This window comes from Polypterus senegalus, unplaced genomic scaffold (assembly GCF_016835505.1).
Source record: "Polypterus senegalus isolate Bchr_013 unplaced genomic scaffold, ASM1683550v1 scaffold_1641, whole genome shotgun sequence".
Taxonomy (NCBI): domain Eukaryota; kingdom Metazoa; phylum Chordata; class Cladistia; order Polypteriformes; family Polypteridae; genus Polypterus; species Polypterus senegalus.
The window spans coordinates 2,005-25,000 of record NW_024386017.1 but is presented as its reverse complement, the minus strand read 5'-3'; the positions used below and the strand labels follow the sequence as shown (position 1 = coordinate 25,000).

The 22,996-nt window shown below is 40.5% G+C and overlaps 1 protein-coding gene across 1 annotated transcript; it reads left to right on the top strand.

The window, feature by feature from the left end:
• Positions 1-5,892: 5,892 nt before the first annotated feature.
• LOC120522519 (formylglycine-generating enzyme-like) lies at positions 5,893-22,733 on the top strand (the record flags this gene model as incomplete). The annotated part of the gene is made up of 5 exons (XM_039743427.1): positions 5,893-6,153; positions 13,290-13,372; positions 15,129-15,251; positions 19,238-19,352; positions 22,536-22,733. Coding segments are annotated over exons 1-5 (780 nt in total), but the record flags the coding sequence as incomplete, so codon positions are not given.
• Positions 22,734-22,996: the final 263 nt, after the last annotated feature.

Here is a 22,996-nt window from a genome sequence, read left to right as displayed (position 1 = left end):
CAGGTTTAGCTAAATTTAATATTGAATGTGAAAAAAAAATCTTTTAACAAAGTACTTGCAGCCACATCTCAGCAATGAATTGAGTCTCGGTAAAATGGGATTCTTACATGCCTTGTTTCACTGAGCTTTTCGCTTTACAGCATGTGTTATCTGAACCTGACCATTTATAGTCATTTTATTACCCAAGATGAATGAGCAGTAGTGATAGCTGATTATTCTCCTAAAAGCTGTGTCTAGTGTTAGCTTGATACTTTCCGATATCAGACCTTTACATTATTTAGCCGTGACTTTATTTTTTGGTCAGTTGCATAGCAAAAGGTGAGCTAATTAGTTGTCAGGTCTCTTTATATAAAAACTACTGAACTGGTGATGCGGAAGAAGAGCATTTGAATCGACTGTCCATTTTATTTACTTTTGCTCGAGTTGCTCAAATAACATACAGCGCGATGCATAATCACTTACAGATGGTACCTCTTGAACATTAGACAGTTACTATGGCAATGAGAAAGGAAAGTCAGGTTTAAATAATAATTTGCAATGCAGTGTTTCTAACACTGTGCACAATTAAAAAGGCGTCTGCAAGGCTCTTTAAGTACTTTGGTCTTTCTTGCGCAAAACATTTAACAAATATTAGAGAATGCATGCGCTAATATGCTCACGATCGTCTTGCAGGGTTTATTCTATTTTTACTTAGCCAAAGAGATGTAGCCTTTCTCAAGACTGCCGATCCCAGGGGACGTGCTTGGTGATGAAGGTCATTTTTTTTTTTCTTCTTTTCAAATGCCAGAATATTTTATTTTTACCATCATTACATGGCTTGATGCAGCAAGTATCTCCGCTTTTCCTTATTCCTTCCGTTTCCCGGGGCTGTTCCATATTTTGTAATAATCATAGACATGTGGTTCTATAGTTTTTGCAGGATGGTCATTTCTTTAATTTCTCAGGGTTAAAAAAACAAAGACACAGGAGCCAATCTAGAGTTTAGGAATGGTGGTTAATTTTCTTTCGCAGAGCATTTGAGTTTAAGAATGAATTTGTTTTCACGGTACTTCTTCTCAGCTTGGTTTTCAGTTAACACAACATTAACAGTATTGCTTAATGCAGTTTAGAATCCCGGGGATTGGAGCTTTTCCCAGCAACACAGCGGGTGAAAGGTAGAAAAACTAGTCCTGATCGGGGGGCCCAGTCCATTACTAGACTTACTCATGCCAACAGGACCAATTGATAACTTAAAATGGATGTAAGAAGAACATCAGAGTATATGGAGGAAAATTCATGTAGACACTGGGAGAACGTGCCAACTCCACACGGACACCACCCAGTCATGGGATTTGAACTAAAAATACAGGCATTTACATTCAAAATGAAGACCTTTAGCATAGCAGAACATTATGAGACCTGCTTAGTAGAGTGCAAATTCAGAATGTATTCAGACTTTCTGCACACTGTATTGTGTTATAGATTTCATTTTAAATGGATAAAAGTGCTATTTTTACCCATCAATCTACACTCAGTAACTCATAATGACAAAGTCAGAACATGTTTTCAGAAATGTTTACAAATTTATTAAAAACAAAAAGCAGAAATCTCTCCTTCCTAAAAGACCCTTTGCTGTGGCACTCCATATTGTGCTCGGGTCCATCCTATTTGCTTTAGTCCTTCTTGAGATTTGTCAAGATCTTGGTTGGAATCCTCCTGTGGCAAACCAAATTGATTGGACAGCATTTAGAAAGGCACACATGTACCTGTGTGTAGAAGGTCCCACAATCCACGCTGTATGTGAGGACAGTAAACCAAGCCATGAAGTCCAAGAAGCTCACTGTGGACCTCCAAGATCAAATTGTGATGAGGCACAGACCAGGGCAAGGAGATAAAACCATTTCTAAAGCTTTGAGTGTTCCCCAGAGTGCAGTGGCCTCAATAATTGTGAAATGGAAGAAGATGGAAACCACCAGGACCCTTCCTAGAGTTGCAAAGTGAGTAACCAGGCAAGAAAGGCCTTGGTCAGGGATGTGACCAAGAACCTAATGGTCACTTTAACTGAGCTTCAGAAGCCCCTGCCGAAATAGGAGAACGTGTAGCAAGGGGTATCATTTCAGTAGTACTCCATCAATCAGACATTTAGATGGAAGCTACTCTTGAGTAAAAGACATACTGTATGATGGCATTTAAAGGATGCTGAGTGCCTGAGGAAAAAATATTCTCTGATCTGATGAGACAAAAATTGAACTCTTTGGGCAGAACTTCAACATTATGTCTAGAGAAGACCAAGCACTGCTCATCACTTGCCTAATACCATCCCTACAGTGAAAGATGGTGGTGGCAACATCATGCTATGGGGTCGTTTCTCAATGGCAGGGATAGAGAGACGGGTCAGAATTGAAGGAAGAATGAAGGCATCCAAATACAGAGAGCTCCTTGAAGAAAATCTGCTCCAGAGTGCACATGACCTTAGACCAGGGTGACGGTTCACGTTTCAGCAAGTCAGTGACCTGAAGTGGACAGCCAAGACAACACTGGAGTGGTTTCAGGACTAGTCTCTGACTGTCCTCGAGCGGCTCATCCCAAGCCGAGACTTGAACCCCACAGAGCATGCATGGAACCTGAAGACGGCAGTTTACAGATGCTTCCAATTCAATCTAATGTGCACAGAAAGTGAAGGGATCTGAAGACTTTCTGAATTTACTGTTTTAAAATGATTGTGACATAAACATGACTAAACTATAAATTTCTAAAATAATATTAAGCAAAAATAAAATGTTTAGTTCTTTCTCAAGCTCCTCTATATGTTTTGTCATCTAATGGAAATTTCCTGTGCAAACTCCTGGGTTCAAATCCTCGCCTGGATGCTGTTTGTGCGGAATTTGCTGACGGGTCCCTTTATATACAGCATGTTTATTGTTATCCAGGTACTGTGGTTTTCCTCCCACATGACAAAAACAAATGAGTCTAAATTGGTGCTGTGAGTGAGTGTGGGTGTGTATGAGTGTGCCCAGTGATAAACGGGCATCCTGTCCAGAGTTGTGCCAAGTGATAAATGGGCATCCTGTTCAGAGCTGCACTATCAGGATAAGCAAAGTTCAGCCCCGCACGTCTGTGAACTGAATTCTGTGATCAAATCAAATTTATTTATAAAGCACATTTAAAATTGCTGTACAAAGTAAAACAACAGTACAACTGTGACATTAAAATACTGAATAAAACTATACAGACAATACAATTTGGTCTCCAAACCCCAAATATTAAAAGAATATAATGACTTCCAAACTGTAGCAAAGCAAAAACATTATTCAGTGTCTCCACAGAAGATGCGTTGCCTTAACAAGATTTAAATGTCAGGACAGTGGAAAGAGTTCTGACAAATAAAGGTAACTCATTCCCGAGTTTTGAGGCAACCACTGAAAAAGCTCAGTCGCCTTTCATTATGAGGCGAGGATGTGACACTCGGGTCAGGTCAGGTTGGGGAGCATACACTGGTACAGTGCGTTGCTGCACCCACCACATGACGAAACAGCTTGGGATCTTGGTTGGCAACCCCCCAGGCAGACATGAGGTCCAGTCCCATCATCCAGAAATGACCCTTTATCTGCCGCAGCCAGGTGTTATGTGGGCATCCCCTTGGCGTGATCCAGCTACTCGAGTCCTCAAAAATGAGGGTCCTGTGAGTCAGATCCATAACTGACGCTCCCTCACAATGCAGGTCATGTACCTCATTCAGGACTCCATGAGCAACACAAAGTCAAACCAGCGTTGCCCAAGGATTCTCCGAGGAGACACAGTACCAAAGAAGTCCAGTTTTCGTCTCAGGTCACTGGAAGGCGCCACTGACACTGCTAAGGAAAATTGGAAGGCTGACCCAAGTGCCCTGGAAGAAGAATATTGAATGAGGAGATCTGAAATATATGGAAGAGGCACACTTTTATTATGGAGAACTTAGACTTTACTAATTTTTATATGGAGGAGCCAGATTTTATTAGTAAGAGCCTTTCTGAGTCCTTTAGAAACAAAAAGAAGCACTTTAAACATTATCCTGATCCTGACGGGCAGCCAGTGAAGAGAGGCCAAGATAGGAGTGATATGTTCCCAGTTGCAGGAACCTGTTAACATTTTCTACCCACTGAAAATGAGACAGGGAAGCCTGATTGAATCCAAGACATGGAGGACTGCAACAATGCATCCTTTTGGAGACAAAGGCATGGATGACAGTCTCCTGGTTGTAGGCAGGTAAAAATGGCTTGATTTTGGCTATGTTTCTGAGATAAAGAGAGAGAAACTATCCTTGACCAAAATATTTATCTGTCTGTGGACACAGAGTGAAGATTCGAAAATCACCCGAAGGTTTTTTACATATGTTTTAATATGGGGAGGAGGAATGTTATTGGCAAGGCTACTGATGGAAAGTGGGGTCAAAAAGCAGCACTTCTGCCCTATTCTTTTTTTAACTGAAGGAAGTTATTAGCCATCCAACATTTAATATCTTTTAGGCAGTCAAGATAATTGGTAATTGAACTCCTATCAGTTGGCTTGAGGGGTAGATATCACTGTGTGTCATCAGCATAGCAATGAAACACAATATTATGATGCTGAATAACCAGAGGAAGCATATATAGGACAAAAAGTGTTGGTGCCAAAATGGACCCTGGGGAACTCCACAAGAGATAGCAGCAGAAGAGGAGGAAAAAGTGCTGATGGATACAAAAAAGGATCTTTTATTAAAATAAGGTTTGCACCAGGCTGGAGCCACACCCTTTCCAATGGGTGGAAGGAGACACAGAAGAGAAGGTGTTTTATATGTAGGGTTAGTCTATGATGTTTATCATATGATGTGGTAGAAATAAAAATGTTTAAGTTCAAGCTCTTTGCACATTTCGAAAAGTGACTGTATCTTTTTTGGTCATTGCATGTTAATCGTATGATGTATTGCGTATTAAGCAATTTTTGCTGACTTGCTGCAGAACTGCATTCTTCAAATTCTGACAGTAGCTTCGCTTTTTCAGTACCTGCTCAGCAGCAGAAGAGATGCTGACGTGAGGAGAAGCTGCTGATGTCTTTCTCAGTGCTACTATTTTTCCTGAACTAGTTTCACAGATTATATATATAGATAAAATATGACAAAATGTGGCTTTACTCTTTGCTTTTTTTGTATTCTAGGGATACAGTAGACAATTTGGCTTTAATTCATTTCTTGTGCAATATTATTGTAAATGTGATGTATTCTTTCCTGGCTGATCATTATACTTGCTATGCACTACACCTTAATTGATATCTGCTAGCCTAATTTACAAGAAAAATGTAATTGCAAGAACATTTAGTATTGACTGTCTCTAGCTGACATGTACAATGAACTTTAAACCATATCCGGATCTGGAAACTATGAGTAATTGGTATGTCCCCCCTGGGTTTATACAGGTTTTTCCTCCCACGTTTTAAACAATTATAGGTTAGGTTAACAAGGTGAGCAGCAATATGGTTTCATGCCAAGAAAGAGTAATACAGATGTGATGTATGCTTTAAAAGTGTTGATAGAGAAGTACAGAGAAGGTCAGACGGAATTGCATTGTGTGTTTGTGGACTTGGAGAAAGGAAATGACAGGGTGCCAAGAGAGGAGTTATGGTGCTGTATGAGGAAGTCGGGAGTAGCAGAAAAGTATGTGAGGGTGGTGTAAGATATGTATGAGGACGGTGTGAATGTCAAGGTGAGAGTGGCATTACATCAAGAATCGCCGCTGAGCCCTTTCCTGTTTGTAGTGGTGATGGACAGGTGGACAGAGGATGTCAGACAGGAGTCTCCACGGACTCTGTTGTTCACGGATGACATTGTGATCTGTATTGAGAGTAGACAGCAGTTTGAGATGAACCTGCAGTGGTGGAGGTATACAGGAGAGAAGTAGAATGAGAGTCAGTAGGAGTAAGACAGAGTACATGTGCGTGACTGAGAGGGAATGTGGTGGAAAGGTACGACTGCTAGGAGTACAGGTGGTGAGGGCAGACCAGTTTGAATACTTGGTTTCAGCAGTCCAAAGCAACGGAGAGTGCAGAATAGAGGTGGAGAAGAGAGTGCAGGCAGGGCAGACTGGATTGAGAAGAGCAACAGGAGTGATTTGTGATAGAAGAGTACCTGCAAGAGATAAGGGGAACGTCTATAAAACGGCAGTGAGACCAGCTATGTTGTAGGGTTTGGAGACGGTGGCTCAGACAAAAAGACAGGAGGCAGATTTTGAAGTGGGCGGAATTGAAGATGCTACGATTTTCGCTCAGAATAGCGGCGAGGGTAGACAGGATTAGGAATAAGTATATTAGAGTGACAACACAGCTAAGACGATTTGGTGACCAAGTGAGAGAAGCTAGATTGAGATGGTTTGGGCATGTGCAGAGAAGAGATGAGGGGGACATCGGGAAAAGCATGTTAAGGATGGAACCACCAGACAGGAGCAAACGAGGAAGGCCAAAGAGAAGGTTTATGGATGTGGTGAGGGAGGACATGATGGCAGTCAGCGTGGCAGAAAATGATGTAAAAGATGGGAATAGATGGAGATGGATGTGGCAACCCCTAAATGGGGGTAGCTGAAAGAAGAAGAAGAAGAGGGAAAAGAATGTTAAGGATGGAACCACCAGACAGGAGCAAAAGAGGAAGGCCAAAGAGAAGGTTTATGGATGTGGTGAGGGAGGACATGATGGCAGTCAGCGTGGCAGAAAATGATGTAAAAGATGGGAATAGATGGAGATGGATGTGGCAACCCCTAAATGGGGGTAGCTGAAAGAAGAAGAAGAAGATAGGTTAGATTAGGTTAACTGGCAACTCTAAATTAGCCTTGTATGAGAGTGTGCCTTGTGATAACTCCAGACAAAATGGCAGTTTTTTTTTTCTCACCTTGCACTTTTGGTGGGTTCCAGCTCCTTGCAGATTAGAAAACTGAAAGATGATCCTATATATTAGACCTTTCGATTCACAGAAAAAGACATCATGAAGTTAAAGACACATACATTTTAAGCTGGCTACTGTGCAAGTTGATGTGCACACATTCAGTGTCACATGTAGTTAGGAGAATTCATTCAGCCCTATCTGGTATCGTGAATGTTAATGTCCTGATCTGCAAGAGCACATTTACAAATAATACTACTGTTGAAATAGTGCACAAACTCAGGAAGGGTACATTGGTGTCGTGGTTAGTGGGGCTGCCTCATAGCTGTCTGGGCCCAGTCACTGTCTGTGTGGACTTAACATAATTTTCCTTGTGTCTTTGTGGGATTTCCTTCTATTTTTCAAATATACAAAGGTAAATCAACAAATAAAGGGAATATGAAAATTACGTGGTAAGTGCAACACACAGAAGCTGATGCAATACAACATGTTTGCAGTGGCTTATGGGTAGTTTGAACACACATAGTGCAGCTCTCTGCCATTAGTCTAATGGAAACCAAGGTCAAATGAACATGACCTCTCTGCTGCAGGATCACACTGTTATTGAACAACACGGATTAGTGGGGTTTCTTCAGGGAGAGGGAATGAAACCTGCTGAAATTCACCAAAGGATGTTGGCTCAGCACAGAAGTGAAAACAGCGTGACACAACGAAAAGTTTAGGAATGGGCAGAAAGGTTTAAACAACATTTATTTCTATAGCACGTTTTCATACAAAAGATTTAGCTCAAAGTACTTTACAAGATGAAGAAAGAAAAGTTTATAAAAAAAATATATATATAAAAATAAGATTAGGCAATACTAAGTAACAAAGAATAAAGTAAAGTCCGATGCCCAGGAGGACAGGAAAAAAAACAGAGGGCTGGCAAAAAAAAAAAAAAATTCTGCAGGGGTTCTGTGGCCACGGGACCACCCAGCCGCCAATGGGCATTCTACTGCACATAAGTGATCTAAATCAGTCCTCGTGGTTTTCAGGCTTCCCATGGACGAATTAAATGATGATGGTCATGTGGACATCTGGCCTTCAATCCATCACTGTAGGGCCTGCATGGTGCCCTGATCAGGTGGTGGTGGTGGCACAGATCGCCACCACAGAAAAACAGTAAAAGAACAGCAGAGAAAGTAGGGAAGAACAAGTGTAAACGATGAAGCTCGATCTGGTTGACCTTCGACATGGGAAATGACTTCATCAGAGAAGGCCGATGGATTACTCTATCCGCGCTATTGCTGCACATTTAGATATCAGCTATGGATCTGCACATGCCATAGGGCATGGTGACTTGGAGTACCATAAAGTTTACACAACATGGGTACCCACACAGGTTCCTGATCTAAACAATGAGTTGAATTAAAACTAAAAATGATTTACTGGTAGTGAAGTTGGCTGGAATAATAACCGACAGCTCCAGGGATTGCCTATGCTGAATTTAGGAGCTTCTTTCCAAAATCTTTTTCAGATGTTGCTTCCTGTAGAACAGCATCATTAATTAGTAATTAATTATTAATTAGTCTTCCTTCATCATTGGTAGTGCTGCACTGTGACGGTCAGCGTACCTTAATTGTACTGTTGTTTAATGTCACCTAAGGAGCAACATTGGCTAAGTGTTAAGTTCACTCTTTTGACTAATACTGTGTATCTCTACAGTCATAAACTGTAAAATGCGGCAGAGGATGGCCTCCTGATCTGAATTAGTTTCCTGCCTTGTGCCCACATTGTAGTGACAAGCTGATTATGTAAAATGGGTGGTTTAACATTACAGAGTCTCCCAAGTATTAATATATTTATCTGTAATCATTTTTTCTGTTCTCGCCAGGACTTTTCTGTCCTTACTCCTTGAGCCTGATATTCATGACAGTTTATAAACCTTATAATAAAAATATACAGTTAGTCTCAGAAAAGAACACGTCCAACATGCAACATTAAAACCAGAGTCAGAAGCAAAGCTGATTTGACGTGACAGCTGTTAATCTCAACAAAATACAACAGAAAAACTGATAAGTAATCCCAGATTAAAATGCCGCTTTTGATACATAACAGCTTAATCAACAAATGTGGGACCAAAATCTGTCAAAAAACTAGCAATGTACAATATAGATGTGTCCGCTGCCAGTGCATAACAAATAAAGATAAATTAGCTTTGTTTTATAACCACTATTAATCTGTTCATCTGTTTTTGAACCCACTTACCCAATTCTGGCTCATGGAACCAAAGCCTATCATGGCAGAACCTGGGCACAAAGGGAGAGAACCAACCCTGAATGGGGTGCTAGCCCATCACAGCCCTACTCATTCACACCTAATATTTCCTCCATTTACTTTCTGCAGTTGGTTTAACACTCATATCTTTGGGATGTGGGAGAAAATCCAGAATGCCTGGAGAAAAGCCCATGCAGAGAGGAAGAGAACATGCAAACTCCACACACTCAGTGTGTTACGAAGTAGGAGTCCCAAGCAGTAAAGAGTTCCTGACCATGTAGTCCCAATCACTTCCAGTAATGCCAGATAGAGGGGGATATCATTGTGAAACCTCGGCTATTAATAAGGGCAAGCACAAAATCTTTATAAAATAAAAGGTTCATTCTTCAAATAAAAAAAAATATTCCAATCACAATGAAGCTCCTTGGAGCCTAAAAGCAGAACAACATTTCCTGTAACAAGAAGGAAATCCAAATCAGACAAGTCACAAAATAGATTCCAATAGCAAGAGTCAAAGCATAGAGCAGAAGGTTGAATAAAATCACAAAGCACATAGAATTTACAAAAAACACAAGATCTCATCACCTCTAAATGAACTGCCCTCCGCCCCATGTATCGCAAGGGTCTCCCACAGTTCCTGGCAGTGATTGGCAGGCAGCCCTGCCTTTTTGGGGACCACCCAATGGCAATACAGCAGAATTGAAAACAAGGAACAATGCAAATAATTAAGCAAAGTAAAAATGAACATAAAGGACTTGAAAGCCAGCCAAAGGAGGAAACTGTGCTGAAATATAACACAGCGACTGGCTGCTGGATTCAAATCCGAGGATGGTGGACCAGTAAGACCGCACTACTTCCGTGTTTCCCCAAAAATAAGACCGGGTCTTATATTCATTTTTGCTCCAAAAGATCCACTAGGGCTTATTTTCAGGGGATGTGTTATATTTATTCATGTACAACAATATACATTTACCCTAATACAGTCATATCATCTTCTTCTGGAATATCGTCATAACTCTCCACATTCAAACCCTGAATTTCTTGCTACTCCAACCGCTTTGCTGATTGATGTGCCTGCTTCGATGTTTGATGAATGGTTCGATATGTTGAAGCAAAATGACGACATACAAATGTATTCATATTGCCTTTATATTCAAGCGTCGCATATTCCCCATATTAGTGTCACGAAACATTTCAAAAGTCTCAAATACCATCTTCTGTGCAGTCTTATTTTTTTTTGTATCTTACAATACCATCAGAATGTATGGCAGCGTATTTGAGTCACAGAGAAAAATAAAATAAGGACATAATAAAAATGTCCATTTTTTGATTAAAGTGGAAATTTCGGTTTTAAACTCGAAATGTCCACTTTAACCTTGTAGTTTACTTTATCATTAAAGTAGACCATTGTAAACGTCATCTTCAAACTGACCCAGTTGTTAATCGCTATGAGCTTCTGGGGCTCTTCCCTCTGACCTGACAGCAGTGGCAAGCAGCAATAGATCGCCAAGCAGAGCACATTACATTTATGATATTCCAGCTCTCTGCACATTTAGAATTCTTAGATTTATACCTGATATCACTTTCATGATGAAATGCATTAAAGTATGTATGTTACATTTACAGATAAATTGTTAACTTTGTTTAAATAATGAATACTGTTAATAGTTACACATACGGGGTGGCACGGTGGCAGAGCGGTAGCACTGCTGTCTCGCAGGGAGTCACGTCCCTTGTGATCCCTGTTTGGAGTTTGCATGTTTTTCCTGGTGGGTTTCCACAGTGGGCTCAGTTTTCCATCCAAAGACATGAAGGTTTGGGGATTTGGTGAAGCAACAATGACGCCAGAGTATGTGTGTGCTTGTGTTCACCTTGTAATGAGGTGATGCCCTGTCCAGAGATTTTGTTTCTGCCTTGCATCAATTGATAGATGTAATCATTAAACATCCTTTTCAGAGATATTGTGGCAAGGTGTCTTCGGAATTTAATGGATGTTTCGGGACATGTGTCACATCTCGTGAAGTATAAACCTGGCCTTAGGCGCCTTACGTTTCAGCTGATGATCTTGACTAGGGCTTATATTACAGAGCAGCCTGAAAATCATGCTAGGGCTTATTTTCAGAGTAGGTCTTATTTTTGGGGAAACACGGTAACCATTGTGCCACTGTGTCACCCACAATCATGAAACAGTTAACCACCTTGGAGTAAAAAAAAAAAGAGAGAATCAATAAGCTACCTCATAGCACTGAATGGAGGAAAATGTATAACAACTGTAATAAAAATACATAATAAAGTTTCATTGATTTAATAGTTACCTAATAAGAGGTGATTAAAATTGTTTTTCCACCTGAGCTTGAGCCTGAAGAAAGGGTTCGTTGGTCATCCTTTTTTTGGAAGTGATGCTAAGATTTGTTCCTGCATGTTAAAATATTTAAATGACTTCCTATTTAATATGTAAAGTTTCCAGAATTAGTGTTTTTTTATCTATTGAGGATCATATAAAGAATCATTGCCTTTGATTCTTGTATGTCTAATCATTAACCTCTGATGACGGCTCCTGGTAGGAGCTGAAAGCTCAGGAATTAAAACTACTTTATGATGCGTGATTCATTCTCTCCATTTGTGGAACTCCAGCTACAAATATGCAAACCGTATCACAGACCTTCGCTTCCATATATATATATATATATATATATATATATATAGTGACAGATAGGGGTCGCTGTTGACCCCAGACACCAGGTAAAAGTCCCAATAATAAATTTATTCTTCCAATAGTGTGCACAAAGCACCTCCACCTCCACAATCCTCAATAAATCAATACAATAATAGAGTAAATCAATAACAACAAATCCTCCACTGCACCCAGCAGCTTTGTCACACTCCCACCCAACTCGGCTCTCTCTGCTGGGATTTCCCATTGTCGGAAGTGCTTCATTCCCTCAGTCCATGTGATTTCATAGCACTTCCAGGTCAGATGAAAACTTCTTCTTCTTCAGCCCGGAAGTACTTCATTCCTTCCGTCCCTGTGATTAGGGAGTGCTTTCGGGCTATAAAAATACTCGTACCTCCCTGCAGCATCCCCTGGCGGCCCCCACGGAATCCATCAAGGCTGTGAAGTAAAGCTCAAATGTCCATAATGCCCTGCTGGAATTTGGGGCCCCTCCATGTTGCAGGGAGGTCTCCATCTAGTGGTGTGGGGGTATTGGCCAGGATAAACTGGCGGCCATATATCGCTATATATATACTGTATATATATAATAGAGAGAGAGAGAGAGAGATACAAACAAGATAAACAAATATTTTACTCAAAACAGTTTCCATGTAGGGTATTTCCAAAACACTTGTCCTATTGATGCATGCACTTGATGGCATTGTTCATAGGTTGGATCTTGCTTTTTTTGTACATTTTTTGACAATTTTTAACTGAATTATGGCATGCTGTGTGGTTTAAAATGTGTGCTTCTTCCTTCTGAACCAAGTCAACCATTATCCTTGGATGTCAAATGCTAGAGAAGTGCGGGCCTTCACAGATTTATTCTTGCATTGTCACAGTGTACCAAGACCAGTTCCCCTTCATATGCTACAGTCACGCCAATTCCCTTACGGCAGGATGTCTCTCAAAGGTGACCTAAGGTCTGGCTGGCTTTCAACATTGAAGAAAATGTTGCCCTTGTTGAGCAAATTGTAAATGAAGTACTAAAGAGTGACAATGTGTGTGATAGTAGAGATTAGTTTTGGATTACTTGAATCTATTGTTCATGAACAGTTAAACATCACCAAGGTCTGTGCATGTTGGTGATCCAGAACATTGACTTCTGTAATGAAGCGTCGCTGCATCTGATGTGCCAAGGAGAGTCTCTCGCTAATTAATTCAGACATTGTAAAATGTAAGAACTGTTTCATAACTGGGATGAAACTTGGAAACATCACTGTGACCCAGAGCCCATATAACAACTGAAACAATTAAATAATTGGGATTCTCCTACAACAAAGAAAGTCTATGTCCACAGCAGTGCCAGCAAGATCATGTTTTTTTGTGATATTGAGGGTGTAGTTCATGATCAATTACATGGCTCAAAAGGGTGACATAATCAATGTAATACTCAACAATAACTTTTGCCATTTCCAGCACTAAAACTGATCCTTTTGTTACCTTTCTTCTTTCAAGGTTGCAGCTGCGCCATGGTGGCTTCCTGTCAAGGGTGCCAGTTGGAGGCACCCTTACGGTCCTGACTCGAGTATTGCTGACAGGTACGCTCAAATCCTATTTAAGAATCAAGACACAGGTTATATAGTCAATGGGGTTTACAGTTCACCTGCTTTTTATTCGAAGTTCCCATTTGTGTCTCTTAAATGTGACATACTGCAAATCTGAATAGCACATCTCCTCGTATGAACATGATGCTTACCTAGGTTTAAATCAACATTTTACCTAAAAGCTATGTAAACAATTTTTTATTGAAATTTGGAAAAAAAAAAAACACGGAGGTATCCAATCACTAGTTTATGAAAGGTGACATCATACAACCAACCTGTATTAGCTGACAGTGTAAATGAATATCCAATAAACAGGTTATTGTTAAAGAGGCCCAGAATTTGCCCACAAAAATCGTGTTACATGTGTTAGGAGAGGGTGCAGTTTGTAGCAGATCAACTTACATTTTAGTAAATGCGTAGTTATAGTGGTGAGTCAATTGGTGCATTAATTGGCCAGTTAAATGGCTTATACATAAAGTCTTAGTTTTTTCTCGTACATGCAGCACAATTAACAGCAAAACGCTGCGCTGCACACTCAATAAATTTGTAAGAGGACAGAGCGTCATGCAGCCTACACGACTCCAAAACAACCACAGAATAAGTCAAATTGTTTTGACATGCATGTTGTCACTTGTGTTTGGATCTTGTTTTGGCTTTACACGAAGTCACATGGTCATGACAAAAGCGTGCCCGGGCCCAGAACATTAAGTGCAGTGTGAGTGCAGGCCAACGTGGGAGTAGGGAGGGGGGTACGGTCTCGTTTGGGCATGGTACGGATCAAATGGGCCTAGTGCGAGTACACCCTTAATAACCTAATTTACGTGTGTAGCCGACACGGAGAACATGCAAACAACACACAGAATACAACAGGGCTTGAGATTGGACCCCAGACAACTGATTTTGTGAGGTAGCAGCCCTAACCACCATGCTAATGTGCCAGCTGAAGTGTAATACCATTGGGAAAATACTTTCAGTTACATAGGGTACTAGACTCATGGCATGATAAAATCAAAAATGGGTGATGATGATGATCCAGCCATCCATCCATTTTCCAACCCGCTGAATCCGAACACAAGGTCACGGGGTCTGCTCTAGCCAATTCCAGCCAACACAGGGCACAAGGCAGGAACCAGTCCCGGGCAGGGTGCCAATCCACCGCAGGACACATACAAACACACCCACACACCAAGCACACACTAGGGTCAATTTAGAATCGCCAATCCACCTAACCTGCATGTCTTTGGACTGTGGGAGGAAACTGGAGCACCCGGAGGAAACCCACACAGACACGGGGAGAACATGCAAACTCCACGCAGGGAGGACCTGGGAAGCGAACCCGGGTCTCCTAACTGCGAGCAACGCTACCACTGCGCCACCGTGCCGTCCGATGATGATGATATACTTTATTAATCCCCGAGGCGAAAGTGTCTTTTCGCATGACATTTGGGGGTGGTCAGAGAGCAGGGTCAGCCAACAATGGATGAGAGCCTGTAGAATACATGAATTGTGGATTGTAGTTGCTGACTGTAAATAAAATATTAAATGTTTAAAACGAGCTTTCATACCCTTAAATGGATTTTTGTAGTTTGGCATGTTTCTTGCAAATGTCTCCAAGGGGATTTTAATTTTTTTTTTCTTTTACATTTTTCTCAAGAAAGGTGTAAGAGAGATCTAATTTGGAAAGTAGAGCATTGACCCCCATTCGTACATTGCTTACTAATTTGTGATCTCTTATTTTGTTCACCTACAGCCTTGAGCATCCTGTTGTCCATGTCTCCTGGAATGACGCCCTGGCATATTGCATCTGGGCAGGCAAACGCCTGCCTACTGAGGCCGAATGGGAATACGCTTGCCGTGGCACACTGGAGAATCGGTAAAGAGGCAGGACTCGGGTTGCTTTGATCATTCAGTCTTGTGTAGCTCTGATGTTTTCCATCTGGGTGTTCTGGTATTCCATCCTGCTAGACAGAAGACCTTTAACTGTCCTTATTGGGATTTTGATAGTCAATTATTACTAGAGGGAATACAGATTCTACAGAAACGTTCTCCTTTTAAACCTCATTTGATTAGTTTCTATTCAAAGACACTATTTTCTGAGGTAGTAATTACATTATTTGGCTTTCTGCTGTGTATTAAGCTCTGATGTCCTTTAATAAAGAGATAACCCTAAAATATTTCCTGTTTTCCTAGATTGTTAAGGGATGAACTGGCTCAAGAACTGCCCTTTTAAAATGGCTTGAAAATAATTAATAGCTCATTTAAAAAACTAATTTTACCAAAAGAGGTCATTTGTTATATTTAGCTCTGGCTTTGTGTTTTTTTTTTTTGTTCAAAATGGAACAATATCAAAGGTTTTTTTTTGTGGTCGACCTCCCATTCTGGCAAATAACACAAAAAAAAAAAAGAAAAATCAGCTGCACACAATTGTTTTCCTAAATACCATTATTTACACCATTTATAGTTTCAATCCTCCTGTTAAGTCTTTCCTCTGTGTACTTTATAACAACAGCTGCCTCTTTGCTTTCCAGTTATATTTGCATAATGAGTACATGAAATGTAAAATACAACGGATGCATAAACAGAATAAAGCAGGCTTTCATAGTGTTGTAGTTCCTGTATGTTAACGGTGGCTCACTGTGTGTTGTGTGAGGCACTGGTCTCCATCTTCCCAGGTGTTCTCTTTGGTTCCCTTACTGGTTTTTACTTTGATTATTTTAGCCACTACTGTACGTGCCTGTATGATTAAGATTTTTAACTTCTAACTCGTAATATTAAATCGTAATATTAAAATGAAGCTTGGTAGATAGAAGCGGCACCACAATCAAGTTTTGTAGGTGGTGACAGAAATCATCAGCGAGGGGGTTAAGTGGAGCAAACAGGTTTGTCCTTCTAAACAGGCCAACACTTTCATTAAAGCTGGTGAACAGCTGAATCCCCCAGGAAAAAGATCTACAGCAGGGCTGTTCAATTAGAAACTCAGATTTTCAAACCAAGACATTTAGCTAGGCCAAACATTTTCAGTGGCCGGTAAGAAGCAGGTAATAACGCATTTTAAACCAACATAAATGCATGTATTGAAAAACAAGTAATGTTTATACATTGTTTCCCTTTTAAATTTGGTCATATCTGACACAGGCACATCAAAAAGTACATTAAAAAAAGATATAACTGAATGATAATACCTTTTTCTCCGCTTTTGAAATACAAAAACATTTTGGTCATATCTGACCTAGGCATATCTCAAAGTGCATAAAAACAAAAAAATGTACAGTATTAGCAAAAACATTTGTTTCACTTTTGAAATAAAATAAAATATTTTGGTCAAATATGACCCAGGCACATCACAAAGTGGATTCAACAAAATAAAAGAGAACCATTAATGCTATCAAAGCTACCAGTGCACAACCTCATAACAAGTGATAACAATAGTTAACACACATGAATACAACATCTACTACACCCCGAGGTAACACGGGTTCGTTTTAAATCACCGCATGTGTGATTAGCGGTGCTTTTTTTGTAAACAAAAAGGTGGCGGTACACATATATTGCATTTGTGTCAAGTTTGAAGTACTGTGTAGGTATATAGAAGTCGAGAATCCTAGTGCCACAAGTTTTGTTTATTTGGTGAAAAAACATAACATTTAAAATTTGAAATGGAGAAATCGTCAAGTATAATAATAATTCTTCATATTTATATACCGCTTTACTCACTACAGGCGGAGTGGTGGCTCTGAGACTAGGAATCTGCACTGGCATTTGGAAGGTTGCTGGTTCGAATCCTGTAAACGCCAAAAGTGACTATTTCATTGAGCCCTTGAGCAAGGCCCTTAACCTGCAATTGCTCCATCCTGGGTATGACGTTAATCTGCGTCCAGCCCTGCATGTAGGCCCTCCAACCTGCAGGGAAAAACCTGGGTGTTGGTGGCAGAATTGGCACTCCATAACAAACCTCATACTGTTCCATTCCACCTGAACTAATGTGGTGCTGAGGTGTCACCCGTTGCATGGCTACACTCAGGTCCCAATCTGGGATCCTGAGTTGGTTCGTCATGTGGTGCGTGCTCCTAACCTCTCCCTTTACTCACTACTCAAAATTCCGTGCAGTGAGGACCCGGGACGTGAACCCATGATCTCCTTATTGCGAAGCACCGGCGCATTCATTACGACGCCCTTCGTAGGCGTATTTTGCTGCATAATTTTGTGCTTGATAGTTGGAAATTACAAACATAGAATTTTCAAAATCGAAGAATATTAACCACAGGATAATAACAAGCTCTGCATTCTACAAAAAAGTTATGTAATTCCACAAAGCAAGCAGTGTTTAATTTGACTGAGTTTTAAAGAAAATTACAAACTTTTTTGCATGTTTTCATCAAATGCAGTCTTTCTAATTCGTTCTTTGCTTTGAGTGTCAGTGACTGATTGTCGTCCTTGTAACAGCCATGAAGCCGCATGTGAGTGGAGGACTAACCAGTCGTATGAGGAGAAGTGCAGAGACAGTGCTTGTCAGTAACAGTTGCGGAGTGGTGGCTCTGAGGCTAGGGATCTGGCACTGGATCTGCCAGTTCGAATCCCGTAAATGCCAAAAGGGACTCTGCTCTGTTGGGTCCTTGAGCAAGGCCCTTAAACTGGAATTGCTGAGCGCTCTGAGTAGAGAGAAAAGCGCTATATAAATGCAAAGAATTATTATTAGTAACAAGGCTCTCATTAGAGTAACAATTAGATTCATTGGGAAAACCCGCATTCACACTCACTTGATGAAACTGAAATATAACTAAGCCTTAGCACACAATTGATAATAGAATCATTTAATATGTATTTGATGCTTACGACCAGCTGTTGTGGCTGAGGTATAGTTACAAAATAAAAAAAAATAATCACTATATCATAAACTACTACCACCACTTCCAGACACACAACAATGCACTGCATTGTGGGTTGAATGTTGCTAGGCTACACGGGGTGTTATATTCATGGTCTGTACTACTGTAGGAATTTACGTAGGAATTTCAGTAGGCATCCCAAAATGGGTTTTTCTTGATTTTTCTCTGCGTTTCTGATGGGACCCCAGACTGGGCCAGGTTGCTTCTGGGTCACATGTGGACTGCAGGCTGCCTTTTGAATAGGCCAAATGTACAAGAATCTTGGCCTCTGTGTTTTTCGACTCAATTTTATCATGGAGCTTGGGGCAGGGGGTACATTTTCTTCAAAACTGCTTCTTCCTTTTGTTTAAACACACCTCAATCAGACTTGATTGATCCCGTTCATGATGTGGGTAGGCTGATGCCTGTTCATTTGGAAGGCCCACTGACAACCAGTTTAAAATTGCCAGTTAACCAAACAGGCATGGTGAGAATGAGCAGGTGAGACATTTTTCTGTCAGGTAAAAAAGCTACACATATTGATAGAGAAACTGCATCATGTATGATGAAGGATGTAAAAAGTGTCTTGATTGGAAAATTTCATTTAAAATTTGGTTTTTGACACCTTTTTGTATTTTGAAATGCCCCTCTTCTAGTACATAGGAATGTGATTGTATTTAGGTAAATTTAAGAAAAAACTTCAGTCAGAAAGCAGAGGAAAACACAAACTAGCGCTGTTCAAGTCTTGTTTCTTAATTTTTTTAAACTGGAAATTCCAATCCCCTTCTTAATTCAGAGATATTTTCCTAACCTATGCTCTATAAACCATAAACAACATGTTTACTGAGTCAATGTACTGACCTTTTAATTGAATTCCCTCACATCAAGAGCTTAACATTTTATTTTCTGTACAAAGTTAAAGCTAACAAATATATTACATGTTGAATTATGGCAGTTTGCTGTTAGTATTATTTTTATTTATTTTTTTTTGCAGGTTATATCCATGGGGTAATAAATTAAATCCCAAAGGACAACATTATGCTAATATTTGGCAAGGAGAATTCCCAAATAAAAACACTGGCGAGGATGGCTATGTCAGATCTTGTCCGGTAAGTTAAGTAGCAGCATTATATTTTGTAGGTGTTTTCAGTTAGTGAGATTTTTTCTTTAAGTACCATTGTAAAGTTCTTCATAGTGTATTTTAAAGCTGTTTAAAAATGTACACTGTGGCAGATGGCCAGGATTATTACCCGGCCAGGATGCCAGCTGGGTTGAAAGACCGAGGGAGAGACCATGTTTGGGACATTATCTCCCCCGGGATGTTAGAGGGCTGCCTTCCTGGGCTGCTACAGCACCACGGATTCCCGCAGGGACTACCGGGACTTATAGTTTGGAGTTTGGGTTCCGTGGGTGCTGCTAGGGGGTGCTGTAGGTGCATCTGGATCCTCTTCTGCCACACTCGGAAGTGTAGCCGGAAGAAGGTAAAGAAACACATGGAGCACTTCCGGGTGTGCTATAAAAGGAGCCGCCTCACCGCCAATTGGGGCGCTAGAGTCGGGTGGTGAAGGACAAAGCTACAAAGTGGAGTGGAGGCAGAAGAGAAAAAAAAAGGAGAAAGGAAAGAGAGAAAAGAAAGGGACTGAGTAATTGGTGATTTGTGCACTGTGTGCTAAAGAAAAAGAAAATAAAAGTGTGCTTTTGGGACTTATGTGTGTGTCGCTGAGTCTGTCTGTGTCCGGGTCAGGGGGCTGTTCGACCCCCGATCTTCCACAACACATAAGTGAAACATTGAAAGTTGTACTGCAGAAAATTGCACTGGTAATGCAAAGTTAGGGCATTGTTCTAAAAGTTTCAACCATCCACCATCTTTACCTTCCTTACCCAGTACAAAGTCTTTCCTGACAGCACGAAGGTGTGAGGCGGGATTCCAACTCATACACTCTATCACACCAGTGCCATCGCACTCTAAAGGTACAGCAATAAGCGCAAGTGCCAGTTAAATCCTTGAAAGAGGAATTTAAAGGTAACAAAAACCAGGGAAGTGCTGCAGTCCTGGAATTCACATGAACCAAAGATAACAAAACCCAGAGTTGAGGTGAGCGCTGAGAAAAAGTGGCAGGCAGAAGGAGCAGTCGAGCAACTTAAAGCAAGATTGAAGCATACCCAGCTGGTTGGTGTGGTGACTTGTGGTTGTATAGTCAACAAATCACCATTTTTCAAACAGTATGAATATGAACTTCTTCGAGACTGCTACAAAGTAGGGCTGGGTTGGGATCCTTGCTATAGTGACAAATAGGGAGAGAGAAGCGGCACTTAATCCAGGAGAAAGTGAGGTCGGTAGTGGAGGAAGAGTGGTCCTGCTGAATGGTGGCAGTAAAACTGCATTTTGAAGAGGAAGTTAACCTGGGCAGGGATGTAGAGGGCTGACCCTCAACAGATCCAATTCCTCAAGCAGGAAGTATATGGCGTGCTCCTCGGACTATCTAATCTCCACATACAGGACAAAGTAGAGACACCAGCTTGCCCACTATGCTACAAAAGTGGAACCCTGGAGTAACTATTTTGAGCACTGGGAGAATGAAGATGCTGGCAACATCATAATCAAGGTTTTTGACAGTTGTGATAGAAATCATCAGCGAGGGGATTAAGTGATGCAAACAGGTTTGTCCTTCTAAACAGGCGAATACTTTCATTAAAGCTGATGAACAGTTCAGTCCCCCAGGAAAAAGATCTACAGGAATCTTGGCAGCTGATAGTGAACATAGAGAGACAACTGGAGTTCCCTAAGCATATTGCAGTCACTATCATGAGACCACATGTTGTACTCACCTCTGGAGTCACCAAACAAGTTTTTCTGCTGGAGCTGATGGTCCTATTGGAAGATCGTATGGATGAAGCTTTTGAGAGAAAATTCACCAAGTTTGAGCGACTGGTCAGTGATTGCAGACAAGGCAGTTGGAGAGCAAGGTGCTACCAGTAGTGGTAGGATGCAGAGACTTTGCAGGCTGGTCTTTGTGCAGAATCCTTGAGTCATTAGGCATCAAAGTGATCTGCCAAAGCAATACCATTGAAGTGTCAGAAAAAGCCTCTAGATGGCTGTGGCTCAAGAGATGAGAGTCATGGGGGTAAAGTCTCCTGTTTTCTGTCTGGTCACAAACTGAGGCCTGATCAACCTCAGCTAGTCATCTGCAGGAGAGTGCATGATGTTAAAAGTCCCAAAACACTTGAGGAATCCTGGAGCATCACTGAAGATGTGGCCAGAAGCATTCACAAGACACATTTACTCACTCAGAATCATCAATTGACATATGCCTTTGTAATGTGTGAGGAAAACCAGAGTACTCCAGGGACAAAATGGATACAGTGCTTGTAAACCTCATACAGTAAGCGAATGAGCCTAGGATTTGAACTGGCTGTAAGATATCAGAGCTTGCCACACGTATTGAAAAGTTAAACACTTTGGATGACGTCAAAATGCTGCAGTGTCAGGTTTAAAAGTTGATAAGGAGATTAATTCTTGATATCGATTTTCAAGATTGAATTTGAATTGTCTGAGAAAGTAAACTGAATATGTCACAGATTAAAACAGAGATATAGTACTGTATGTACTTTTTGCAATATTTGCTCAGCATCTCTGAACTTCCAGGCTACCTTTTGAACTTACAAACCTTTTAGCTATCAAGGTAAGGGGCCACTTTATGATCATGGTGTGGTGGTAGAAAGTGACAATGTGTTACATGTTGGTCAAGCATACAAGTAAGGGTTTCAGTGTGCTAAATGCACATGACAATGAACTTGAATAAAACAGAACTGGACCTTAAGTATATTTCAGGACTTTGGCAGCAACATTTTGAACTATTGTAAGGCTCATGGTATCCACTGAGAATAAAATTGTGTTAATTCAGCCAAGGGATATTAAACACTTTCCATATTATGTCTGTGATATTGTCCATTTTATAACCTGAATGTGCTAGTATAGGCATAGCATGCTCCATATTTAAAGGAGTTTGATGGTACAATCCTGACAGATAAGATTACTTTGCAATCTTCCAGAATTCTCTTTTTTCCACTACTTTGTGCTTTCCCCTGGAAAAATAACTACAACAAATGAACAGTTCCCTCTGAGCAATCTGATTGGTCAGGTCAGCTTTGGTGTCTAATTATTATAGTATTTTATATTGAGTAAATGTTATTTTTAGGTAACTCCAGTTTAGCATTTTATATTGCATGAATGTTATTTTTAGGTAAACCCATTTTAACATTTTATGATTAGTAAATGTTTTTATTCTTAGGTAACCTCATTTCCTTCTAATGGATATGGCCTTTACAATATGGTGGGAAATGCATGGGAATGGACAGCTGACTGGTGGAACGTACATCACACCACAGATGAGACTCACAACCCAGTAAGAAATGTTTTGCATCTCTTTGAAAATACATTCCTGATAAGTAGAAAAGACTTTTTTTTTTTCATAATTTCAAGTGCAACCGTGACTTTTTTAAAATGAGAAGAGAAGCAAGAAGTCATAGGTGCATCTTCATTTTTTTTCTGCACAGTTCCTCTGCTGTTCTACGCACTTGGTTTGACATTGTCCATATTTGGCTAACTTTGAATTAGGTACAAAGTGTCTTTGACCTGTTAAAGATATTTGAGCTCCAGGATCCAAAATTAGTTTCTGCAGTATCTAATGATTTTAATATTTATAAAAGATTGTTACAGATAGTAACAGTTTGTGGACCTCAAACTCGATTA